This window comes from Calonectris borealis, chromosome 5, assembly GCF_964195595.1.
Source record: "Calonectris borealis chromosome 5, bCalBor7.hap1.2, whole genome shotgun sequence".
Taxonomy (NCBI): Eukaryota; Metazoa; Chordata; class Aves; order Procellariiformes; family Procellariidae; genus Calonectris; species Calonectris borealis.
In genome coordinates, this window is record NC_134316.1 from 23676104 (window position 1) to 23689263 (window position 13160).

The 13160-nt window shown below is 34.9% G+C and overlaps 1 protein-coding gene across 36 annotated transcripts in view; it reads left to right on the forward strand.

Moving 5' to 3' along the window:
- Positions 1-13160, forward strand: part of CEP128 (centrosomal protein 128) — a 149382-nt gene that overhangs the window by 40168 nt on the left and 96054 nt on the right. For 33 of the 36 annotated variants that reach the window (XR_012673845.1, XR_012673844.1, XR_012673843.1 and 30 more), the window contains 2 exons: positions 1150-1310; positions 11165-11515. Coding sequence is in view for 33 of the 36 variants with exons in the window: in XM_075151363.1 (XP_075007464.1) it covers positions 1150-1310; positions 11165-11515 (512 nt within the window). In the remaining 3 variants the exon portion in view is untranslated. The remainder of the gene's footprint in view (positions 1-1149; positions 1311-11164; positions 11516-13160) is intronic. The other 3 variants (XM_075151370.1, XM_075151372.1, XM_075151371.1) reach the window with 1 other exon arrangement.

The following is a 13160-nucleotide window of genomic DNA, read 5'->3' on the forward strand; positions in this document are numbered from 1 at the left end:
TTATTGCATATTAAATTACCACTTTAGCAAGGTCTTCGCTAAAGTTCGCTTGTTAGTTATCTATCTGTATTTAAACTTTTCAAACAATCAAAAAAGCATTAGAGAAAGTCTTTCTCCTTATTAGCATAGAAATGTATTACTCAAGGTAATAGAGGAATAGTGACTCCAAGTCCAATGTCTCTGTCAATGTTTAATTGGTTTGGTTAATGACTTTTTATATTTTCATACTTCAGCTACTGAATTATCTTGGTTATTTAAAATAGGACTCTGACTCCCTGTTTTACAAATCTCATCCAGAGCACTGGAAAATGGCTAGATTTTGTACATGGCTTAGCTTCAGAAATGTAACACAAAATAGTCATTTTAATAGTTTTTTCTCTAGTCATCTTAATGTAGCTGCTTTGAAGTGAATTTATTTGAAACAGTATGCCTTTCATGTTAATGAAAGCGTATTTTAATTTTTCCATTGGTTTTATAATTATAAATCAAAACTGTTGTAAAAATATGAAGACAATTAAAAAAAAGTACTGGAGCTATTAATATATACACATATATTTATATAATTTATGCAGTTGTGTTTCTCCTTACTGTGTTATTTCTGTTTCTTCAAAGATGCATGGAAAGAATACAAATGGAGATTTTCTTTGCCTCTAGTAGTTGTTTATGACTAAAGACCTTTGAATTTCTGATTGAGGAAATTTACAGCTTATTCTCATCAAGAACTTCTATTGTATTTACAGGATTCAGACATAAAATTCATAGATAGTGTGACTTCTGAATCAGGAGGTATTACTCTGGTGGGATAAGATCTTGGCCTTGAAGTTTGTGGCCAAATTTCATTTACACCAGAATTTCCCCATTGTTTCTTCCGTCCTATTTTATTTCATTGGGTTTTAGTTTTTTCTGTTTTGTGGGCTTTTTTTTGGGAGGGGGGAGGAAGAGGGGAAAACCCCCGTAAAATGACTGGATAAACAGAAATACTGTCTCATTCAGTAAAAGGTTATGATATAGGTATACCTATCCATTTTTCATGGATACTTTGATTAAAAAAAAAAAAGTTGTAGAATAGTCTCAAGTAAAGAAAATTGCCAAAAGAGAAATGAGAAAAAAAAAAACTTATGACAAGTTGGTGTTTCTGCTATTTTATAGTAGCTGAAAGATACGAGAGAGAGAAGCAAGAACTGGAGAAACATATTTTAGAGCTTAAAGCAAAGCTGAGTCATAATGCTGTAATGTCAGAGGTAGAAGAACTAAAAAGATGCATAGAGCGTAAGGACAAGGAGAAAGCACAGCTTGTAATGCACATACAGGTAAGTTGGTTTTTGTTGTTTTTTGGGTTTGGTTTTGTTTTTTTTTAATAATTTCCCATATGTTTAAGGTAGGTGAAGTGCCAGATTAGAGAATAACCTTTAAAACTAAGAGTAACTGTCATGCTTTTAGTAGTTTATTGTAAAATAACTTTGAAAAGTGATCCAAGTTTGCAGAGGTTTTTCTCTCCCATCTTGCTACTAAACCAAAAAAGGTATTTGCTATTGCCCATGAATTCATGGTTTGGATGAATTCTCTTTCCCATGTGCAAAGAAAAGGTGATCTGATTTTTATCAGCAGTTATCATTAATAATGGTTTCTGAAATTACTTTTATAAGTTAGCATTTACTTCCTTATTCTCCATTCCATCATGCTTCAGAACTAAAGTTTAACTTTAAACAAACCGGGATACCTTGTTCTATGAGAGAGTGCAGTAGAGTAACAAAAATAGATCATAACTGCTCTTTTTTTAGCAATTAGATGCAATATAATACAATAATACAATAATTATTATATTAATAAGTATTAGCATTCTTATTTATGGTAAACGTATACTATTTAAAGTGGTTCTCTGTGAAAAGAATAATTTTTACCTTGAACACGAAATGAGATATAAGGAGGCAGTAGCTTTTTTTTTAAGACAGGAGATTTCTGTATTTTTGGATCTTGTATAGATTTGTCATTGGTAGTAAGATACCTGAACAGTAACTGTTTTCTACTGTCTTTCATGACTGTCAGGAGAAATGAGGATATTTTCAAAACCTTATGTGGGATTTCAGCAGTCAAATACTTAACATTTGTTGTACTTGTATTGGGGCATTCAGTAAATCAGGGTTTTTTTATTTTGTGTTTATTTTTCTAATGAAGGTAGTTTTCTTTGAAATGGTGTTGTATCACTTCGGAAATTCAAAAGTAGGAATTTTTTTTTGTTGTTTCATAGATTTACAGGACTATACTGTTTGGTTTACTTCTGCTGCTGTTTTCCCTTGTCAGCCTCTGTGCTGATTTAAATCAAACTAATACATAAAATTACATTTGGAAAAAATTGAAGTCTCAAAATAAGTTCCTACATGCTTTATGAAAATTGGTCATTGAACAGGTTTAAAAAGACCTAGAGTGCTCCTATAGAGGATAAAGCAAGCAGAACTCATTTGCTGATGCCCATCAGCATTTGTGTTCTAGCTGGCCAATACAACTCCAGACTAACCCCTAACATGCTGGTTTTTTGTTTTGTGGGGCCTGAGAATTCTAATTACTTTGGTGGCAGGAGTTAATGGGATAAAAACCCATAGAAAACCAATTTTTTTAAACTTCTGCTTGTAGAACATGCTTTCTTGAGGGTCAGAATGATGTTCTAATACTAATTTCCTGCTTTGTGAAAATACTGATGGAAGAGTGCTCAGTCGGGGTCATTGTCATTGCTCTGAGTTAGAAATCTTTGACTCCCCTGATTATCTCAACAGAAAATACTTTGTACTTCTTATCTGCTTCCCACTGCCATTCTCCTACAGAGGCAGTAACAGGAAAATAGTAGTGTGTTTTGCTTTTAACGAGACATCAAGGAATGCAAGGATGTGAATTTCTAAACTTAGGTACTAACAAAGCATTTTGTCAAGCCTGTTCTAACAGCTGCTCCTATCAGATAGTCTGATTCCCAGTTGGAAGTGACCAGTCATGTTTGACTTGAGTGTAATTTATCTTTGGTTAGTGGGGAGGATGTAACTGCACTTGCCTCTGGTGTACATGTGATACTAGAAATTTCTTTTGATTTATTTAAATGTCGTTGTTTTCAACAATTTGAGTTGTCTTTTGTATATTTAGTCCCTGACAGTTGCCATAAACTCACAATATGATGTAAAATGGAGAGGATGAAAAAGATTATAATCACATTCCTAAACTCATGTTTAGAAGTGAGTTCATTCCTAAATGAATTTTTAAATTTAATAGAGAAAATTTTGATTTCAGTTGCTGTAGTTTACCTGAGGATGCTTCCATAAGATCTGCAAATGTATGCAACTATCTTAAATATATTTTTCTGCATGGAACTATATAGATATGGGGCTATTATGGCTGACTACTATGACCTGACTTATGGCTAAGAAATAAACAAAGTACACAAATTATAAAGATGCAATACCCTAGTTTCTCTGCAAGCGACTCTTATGCTTGTGAAATTGTTTAATTTACTAATTACCTCTCATTCTAATTGGGTCAAAGTAGTCTTATAGTATTGTCCAGAAAAGCGTAACAGCAGACAGTCAGTTTGTAAAAAATATTTCAAATTTTCTGAGGGAAAGTTACTGATTTGTTTATTTAAGATTAGAATTCTTCAGTAATGTAAGTTTTTCAGTCTTATGAAGAAGATCTTATCCTCACTAAAATTCATTTAATGGCTTTTTCATTCTCTAAAGATGAAACTGTTAGCCAATTATTTTCATTATATGAGCCAATTAAGATATCTGAAAATCAATAAGTAACTTTTCTAAATTTAAAGAGATATTCTTACAAAATAAGAGAAATCAATACCTTTGCAGACCAGCCTGTATTGCCATGTCAATGGAGTTCAAATGCTGAAATAGTGCTACAGATAGATTTAAAGTGTACAAATGCTATTCACGTTGATAAAGTTTCTATCTAAAATCACATATCAACCTTGGGGGCAGGGAGAAAGGTATTTTAGCTGTATCTTATTTTTACATGAACCATATACCTGTCAGAATGAGTAGCAGTTCAAGCTTTGGAAAAATACGGAGAAGGCATCACTTTCAGAAATTGATTTTGTGCAATACACCTTTTACTGAATGAATACACTTCTTGACATTGAATGTGTGTATCTTTGATTTTTCAATACACAGGATTTGAATTTATGCTTGTATAAAAAATCTAGACCTTCTGGATTAATGGTTCTTAATAGATACCATATGTTTGGCAAGAGATGCAGATGTAATGAATAAATTAATATTTGAGCTCTGCATTCAGGAAAAATTAGTAAGAGAAATAATTAGGTGCATGATTTGGATAGCATTGTTGAAAACAGTATCAATGACAAGCAGTATGATTACATACCATTAGAATCCTAGGACTCCACTGCTGAGGTACAGGGCAGAAAAAAAGAGAGGAGGGAGAAAAATACATATCGATCTACTTTAGGTGACTAATGTAATTAGTGTGGTGACGTGAAATGTGGCTTTCTGTATTCTTATCAGTATAGAATATTTGCACATAACTGTGATATAAGGCATTAGTTCTGTAAATTTTAGGAAATGAGTGATCCTCACTTGCATTTTAAATGTTCATAAAAGTTTTAAGGAGTGTTGTGCTGAATACACTGTGTTGTGTTTTCTATACCTAGAATGGATTTTGTTTTGCAGTTTGTGGTGATTTTATTTTTAAATTAGGTGTTGAAAATGCAGATCAAAAGTATGATATGTATAGTCAAGCTAGGGAGTAGAAGTCCAAACTACACAAGTTACCAGAAAGGTGACAGAGTTGCATGTGGTGATTAGTTTACACTTCAGATAAATATTTAAGATTATATTTATCATTTCAGATAAATATTTAAGATGACTGGAAAATGTTGGCCTCTTTCTCTGCCTCCAGTTTCTTATGAAAGTTGAAAGCTAGATTATGTATTGGGATGCTGGATATGTAGAAAACTAGATTCACAACTGATCTACTTGGGGCAAATGTTGCATCTGTTTTTGAGTTTGTTAATCACCTTTGTTCTGTGTCATCTCTAGCCAGAGCCTGTCAATTGAAATGTTTGTGATGTTGTTGTAGTCTGAGGGCTGATACAAACTTTAATCAGTTTTGAAAATAATACTTGTATTCAGATCTCTAGAGTGTTAATATGCTTTACCCCAGGATTTAGTAACTAATCTTAATGACATTTTTAAGTGTTCTACGAACATAATTCTTTTTATAAAAATCTTCAGATACTAAAGCCAGGAGGAGAGTATGTGATATTATGTTGGTGGCGAATGAGTTGACATGAGTACTCTAATACCTTCCCCTTGGTTCTGTTAGCAGTGGAGCTATGAAAATGCAGCAATAAAATTAATCAGATTAGAAAAATTGGGACCCAGAATTGTCTTGTGTAAAGACTGAGAAGAGACAAAGTACCACAGTCAGTGTTTTCTATAGTAACAGCAATGCAAAGCATGCTAACAATTGCTGTATGTATATATACAATACATTTTAACAATGAACTGTTCTGAATATCCTGTGTTGCTTCTGTCAGGAGAACCTCCATACTGTTGTAATGTATGTTACAGAATATCATCATGCTTCTATTGCATCCAGAGAAGCTCACTGAGTTCTCTGGGTGACTGACCTTCAGTCACCAAAGACACTAGATGCTCCTTGGAATCTGGAGTCTTAATCTATAAAGGCAGCATTTCTCATCCACATAGAAATTTTTTTTGGAATCACAGGTGTTTAGTAATTTGCTACTTGGAAGAGAAACTCAGATGTCCAAGGAAAGTGATTTTTTTCTTTTTTTTTTTTCTTCTTAGAAGGGCAACCTTCTGGCATTGCTTGTCCTTTCTCTTAGATTATCTTACTCTTGTTTACTGCAGTCACAATTAAGAAGGAGAAAATTGGATGAATATTTAAAAAACAAACAAAACAAAAAACAACCAAACAAAAAACCCAAAACCAAACCAAAAAACCAACCAAACAAAAAAACTAACCAGAAAATCCACCTCTCTATATTCCTGCCTCGTAGAAATCCTTAAAATATTTACATTCTGAATTACCTAGAAGGGTAATTCAAAGGTAGGAATGTGAAAATTAGGATATATTCTGCAAGGCCTAAAGTAAGCATTACTCTGCCAAATTCTCCTGCCATAGTAAAAGGGCAGCCCGTAACAGCCCTGTCTGGTGGAACCCCTGTCAATATGTGCACTGACACTGTTGTGACATTGAGCTCGTTGTCCAGGCTTCAGATGGAAGAGGATATCTTCAGACACATAGAATCATAGAATAATACAATAGAATCATAGAATAGTTTGGGTTGAAGGGACCTTTAAAGGTCATCTAGTCCAACCCCCCTGCTGTGGGCAGGGACATCTTCAACTAGATCAGGTTGCTCAGAGCCCCGTCCAACCTGACCTTGAATGTTTCCAGGGATGGGGCATCTACCACCTCTCTGGGCAACCTGTTCCAGTGTGACACATTTGATTGGACATGGGTCTGCTGACAAGTTTAAGCACTAAGTTTAAACATGTTCCCAAAATAAAGATGGAGACTGAGATCTGTGATAATTCCAACTTCTGTAGCACTAACAGGGCTCTGGTCACTCTAAATCTAAACAGACCCAGGAGCTGGATTAAGGTGTAGTCTGTGGTAAGGACCGATGTTTCTCTTTGACCAGTTCCTTCAAATCGCACAACTCTGGAGGCTGAGAGCAAACTTAAGTTTGTTGTGTTAGGTGTTTCATTTATTTTTCTTTTAGTGGCACTTTCTTTATCTTCTGTATGCTGTGGCATCCTAATGAAGGGCAACTCCTTTCCCACAGGTAACACAGTATTCCACCCTCAATGCTAATGAAAAAAACAAAACCAAAAAACAAAACACCAACCTCGCAAACAAACCAACAAAAAAAAAAACCCACAAAAACCCTGTGGTACAACACTTGATTATAATACCCGAATACATCCTTACAGTGTCTGACCCAGCCCCTATCTGAGTTTCAGCCTATGCTGAACTTGTATTCAGTACTGCTCTGGCCACAGCTGCAGTAGAATGTGCGTACAAACAGCTCTGCAAAGAAAACATTCAAGCTATGTGCTTTACATTAATGATAACGTTTTATGATGTATTGTCTGCATGCATATTTAATGCCCTTTGCAACTGAGATTCTATAGCTGAGAGGAAAATGAAGATAAAAGGCTGAAGGGAAACTGAGGATTGAGACCCCTGCAGATATCTGTATACAAATGATATAAAACATGATGGGGAAATAGGAGTACCTACTTACTCCGCATGTTATTATTTTAATATTCAAGACTGACCATATGTGCATCCACAGTAGGATGCAGGTATAAACATTCTATGCAAGATACCTTGTTATTTTAAGAGAAAATAGATGGCTTTCAAGACTGAAGGTCTTGACAAACTTATGAACAGTAGGCACATGGTATTTACTTTATAAAATTTTCTATATTAAATCTAATGCTTTTTGAAAATATGCTAAAATTGAAAAATGTGATCCTATGCATCTAGCTTAATTATCAGGTTTTTTTAGTTGTAAAGATTGTTTAGAAAGAAATTAAAAGCTTAAGTTTATAAGGTCATCATTATGAAATGAAACTGCAAGATCATACTTTCACAGCCCACCACTGCCAAGTGCAATGTTCTTCCAATGACAACAGTAATTTGCATAATTTTTTCTTACTATCAAAACAATCTTAATTCTCATAAAATCAAAATTAGGCATTAAAAATATATAGCAATGTAACTTGCTTAATGGAGCTTTATGTATTGTATTAACTCTTTACTATCTGCTGATAGTACAGTTCCACAAAAACTAGTAATCAGTCATTTTCTGAGCAGTGTTTGCCTGAAAGGGGTATCATATTTAAGCAAGGTATGCTCTACTGACCCTGTTGATTGTTATTTCCAATCATTAAATGAAAACTGTGTCCTTTTAAGATGGTTCTGGTGACCTCTAGATGTTCATTGTTGCTTCAAATCAACCACAATGTTGACATGTGTGCAGGCAGGTAATGACAAATGGCAATGAGATTACTTGCCTGTAACTCTTCTGTTAGAATGTTATTTTAAAAAACTGTAAACAATGAGTCATCCTGCTTTTCACAGACTGCCTAGAAATTGGGATTTGTGTGTTGGGATTTTCCAAGGAACCAAAAGGCAGGACTATAATCTTTGTTTTTATAGACACTTAAGCTCTGTACACGGACAGTGAGGTTTGAGGTGTGCTCTTAGAGATACTGAGGCAAAAAAAATCTCTAACAAATAGTGCTTGTGTATGTCCGTTTCCCATGTGTGAATATATGTATATGCCATACCTGGAAAGAGGCTTTCTTCTTTCTGGGAAACCTCTCTCTCTATGTAGATGATAAATACGATTTCATACCAGATTTTTTTACTTTCTTATTTTTATGACAGCCCATGTCTGAAAAGTTGCTTATTTAATGTTTTAAATACCAGTAGGGCAACCACTTATAGATCAGACACAATTTTGACAACTGCATACATGTTAACATACCGATACACATATATTTATCATATGTCAAAATAGGAATTCAAAAGTACAGCTCAGTGCATTTGGGACCCCTGTTATGATATTATAAAAACAAAGTGTGGAGACCCACTGTTTCTCTATCCCCTTGCTTTACAGGGAAAGCTGCATGAAATCTTGATATGCTATGCTGCTGTTTTCCACCTGATTTCAATTGTTTTGGGTTTGTGCTTGCTTAACTTTTCTAAGCAAAGCGCAAACTATTTTTCACAAACTGTAAAAATAAAACATTAAAATTCACGTTTATATTGATACATCCATGTCAAAGTTCATTTTTCCTGCTCATGCAAATAGCTTGTGTTGATAAATTAGTTGTGCTTCAAGATAAATATGTAAAACAAATGTTCCCTTTTTTTCATTTTACTGTAAATCAATAAATTAGAGATAAAGATTTGCTTCAATACAGTGAAATGAATGTTTACAATTAATTGAACATTGTTTTCCGTGTTTAAGCTTAGACGCATATTCCGTTAAAAAGTCTGTGGGAACTGTAGTTGTATTAATGAAGTGTGTTCTCTGGGGGGAATTATATATAAATAACTATTTTTTTAAAAGATGCAGGGTGGAATAGTACATCAATTTAGGCTGACATCCTCTATGGTGTCCCCAGAAAGACATGAAATGGGAAGTGATAATAGCATGTATAATCACATGACTCTGAAGAGATGATGACCCATTTTAGAAAATCTGTCGAAGGGTAAATGTAATGTCTGGCTGTATTTTATCAGGCTATTTTTAACTTCTGCTACATTAAGAGTTTAAATCCTTACCGTTAAAGAGGCATTATAATCTCTGTTTTCATTTGAAATTAAGCTCATTTTGATAAAAGTTTGCTAGTTGTATCCTGTGAAATTTTTTTGGTTGGTTGTTTTGTCTTATGAATCAAGACTTTTTACAAGGTTAGGCCTGGTCGTTTTGCCTGATGAGCTTGAAAATGCATGTTTAAATAATACTGAAGCAGAATATATGTGGGCTTTTTGTAATGTATAGAACTGTAAATCTGGAAAGACTTTCCTGTTTTCATTTTGCCACCTGTGTGAGACTTACTCCTGACTATTCCGTAATGTGTTTACCTATTGTTTTATTATCTATATCTTAATTTTGTCTGGAACAGGAAAATTCATCCTACAGGTGAGCAACTGATTGTCCAGTGGATAATCCTACTCCTGTTTGTATCATGGGTACGAGTAGCAAGCTGGACTGATTGTTCTTGTCTGTAGTGTCAGTCCATTCCTGTCTGTATTTTCTGGCAGTACCACAGTCTGTCACATGCAAGAGTGCACATACAGTCTTCTTTCTAGGACAGCAAATGCTCTCCTGAAAAGACTGGTACAATTTATTGTCTCCCAGGATGTAATGGCCAGGTTTGGAGGGGGGGGGAAAAACCCCAACAAATCCACAAAGAAAAACCCAACCAACAAACCCAAGCCACCTTACCTCCCCCTGCCAACCTTGTGGAAGGACCTTTTTCTAAATAGTCATTCTATGTGCACCTGTAAAGTCGCTTATTCTTTCCTAGGCAAAGTGTTTTTCCCTTGTCCCTTCTGAATTGCACCCTGTTTATTTCAGACTACATCTCCAATTTGTTTCAGTTGTTCTGAAATCTAATCCTTTTTTCTAAAGTATTTCCATCCCTTGAAGCTTGATAATATCTTTGACTGACTATAGAGCAGGCCTATTAAATTCATCTAAGTCATTAATGAAAATACTGGATTGTATGAAAAGGCCTGAAATACAGAATACTAATGTGAAATTCTATGTGATGATCTTAATAAAATTAAGTTTTGCTAGTGAATCTTCAATAACTGGTTTCTGAGTATGCTCTTGCAGAAGGTATATGGAGAACATTTTTCCTGACTTGCTTATGAAACTGTCCTGAGAAATATCATCAGATTCGAGATAGGCAGCGCTTGTTATTTTTAAAATGTGTGGTTTCAATTTCATTCAGTATCGAAAGGTCAACTAATGTTGGCTCTGATATGCTTGCTACATTTTCAAACATGTTTGCACTTTGTTCTAGAAACATCTACCAAGCTGCTGTATTCTCTTTGCATTCGTCAGTGCTTTCCAAAATACCCTTATTCAGCATGTTGCTTCCATAAAAGCAACCAGCATAAAACTGGGTAACAATTAGCTCATATACTACAGATTACTTTTGTTGTGGTGAATGCTATTCTTTCCTTGCCAATTTTCTTTTTCCTCTCATCTGTTTATGTTCATCTCCTTACACCTTACTATTTGCTTTTTTCCATATTTCTCTAGTGTGTAACATATGAGGATCCTGGTCAATGATTCCTTCTCAAACTTAAAATATGAATAATAACAAGTACAACCAGAAGAGGAACAAATGCAGAAAGTAAAATACAGGATAGAGTAACCATGTATTTTATATCTTGTGTTGAAATTCTTTACCATTGCAGAGGGGGAGATTCTGTACGCTAACAGGGCTTTCCCTGGTAATCAAGGAGATCTCTTATGCTATTCATATTTCAGATAGAAATGTGATTTAACATTGCTGTATGTTGTTTGATAAGGTTTCATATTGTATATCTTTAGAATTGGAATTTTCATATTTTGCTATGATGATTCCAGGTGTTAACATCGGACCTGGAAAACAGGGAGAAGCAGCAGGAAAAAATGCTGGGCCAGCTAAAGGAGATAGAGAGTTGCTACAAGGCTTGTGAGAATGGACGTAGACAAACTGAACTCCAGTCTGCTGAGTTAGCTCAACAGGTTGAAGAGAGTACCAAGGAAGCAGAACGGTACCTCACTGAATTCAAGCATTCAGAGGCACTCAGGCTGGAGACTGAGAAAAAAAGAGAAGATTTGAAGGTGAGAGCGCAGGAAACCATCCGCCAATGGAAGCTGAAATGTAAGAAACTGGATCGTGAGGTGGAAAAACAAAATGAAACTATCAACCAACTGATGGACAAGAACAGTCAGGTAAGGCTGACTGGGTTGGGTTTTTTGTACCCTTTCCATTTGCTTTAGAAATGAAGATAAGGAGTTTATTTATGCAAACTGTGACTTAAACACTTTCTGCCTTAAGTTCTGGACCAAATTTTCTGGTGAACTACAAAACAGCTAATAGGTGGCAATATTTTTTAACTATTACGGAGTTCCACATTCTCTTCTTTATCCAGTATTTGTTCCAGTCTCTTCACTTAATCAAAGCTTTTTTCTTGTAAAGAAGAAAGTGTCTCTATGAATGTTGCTTTTACTTTATCTTTTCAGTTAACAGTTAACATAACTTAGCTTATTTTTAGTTAATTTTTAAGGAAATAATGTGGTGTTATTTTTTGTAAAAAAATTTTAATCACATTAATAACCCATGTTCAAATTATGCATTGTCTCATGTAGAGGACAGTGGTCACATCTTTGAAAGTAGGTGTTTACTTTCACCATGTATGTCAGATTCCTATATGGACTTTGGCACAGCTAGCATATCTTTAATTCCATTCTGTATTTAAGCTTTTCTTAGATTCTAGGCTTAGTAATGACATCTTTTATTGCCAATAAAGACTACAGGTTCTGAAATATCATAAGGACTGCAGCTCAGTTTGGATTTGATGTTTGGAGACAGAAAAGTAGATGGTTTTTGTTTGAGAATGTGCAAAAGTTTTAGCAAAAAAGTCGCTCTTGCCTCCTTTTGGGATGTACATGCTGCTACCACCTACATGCAGTTCCTAGGTTTTTCCATTCATCTGGATAGGGAGTCTGTGTTCCTTATATTTTTGGGACTTCTTTGTTCTTTAATGCTTTTCATGTTTTATTTCAGCCTCTTATATTTTTCAGAACTTCTTATTTGAAAAAATCAATTTGAAAATTGATCATGTAACATATCTGGGCTTTTCATTTGTCTTTGTTCAGTGTGGCAAACCACTTACTCCTTTCTTCTTCCTCCTATAAAGTTTCTCAGGAAAACACATTGGGTCGTCTTTTTTTTTGACTTAGCAGAACTCCTTGACTTTTTCTAGTCCTGACACTGCTTTAAAGACAAGCATTCTCATCAATGCTAATGCTGATCATCCCGTCTTGGAATAATAGTAGAAACCATTATTCTGTTTGTAATGAGTCTGTGGGTCTTTGTATTTTCCAGTGGCTGGGTCAAAAGGTGCCTGCTCCTATCGTGGCTGGTATAGGGCTAAGCTTCATGCTGCGAGCTTTTATCTTAACTTACATGCTCTGCTGGTGTAGTCTATCATATTGTATGGCCTACTTTTGATTTTTGTAGAGCTTCCCTCACCTCTTTTCGCTTATTTTCTAGTGACATGCATCCAATTTAGGTTACTAAATCTGATGGGCTTGGGCTGGCTCTATGCCATCCTCTGCTTTGTCCTGCTCAAAGATTGTAGTTTTCAAAGGGTATATGGTGTGATGTATGGGACGTCTGTATTCATCCTGTGTTGTTCCTGATCCAGTAACCTGTCTGAGACTGGTATATGAATGTATGAGCATGGTCAAAGCTTAGGAGAAGCCATAATGAGGCTAATAGTGAGTTGAAATTAATAAACTCTAGCAGATCTAAGCTGGGCTTGCTGTTTCTCTCCTGAACTACCTAGCATATTCCTTGTTTTTTATTATTATT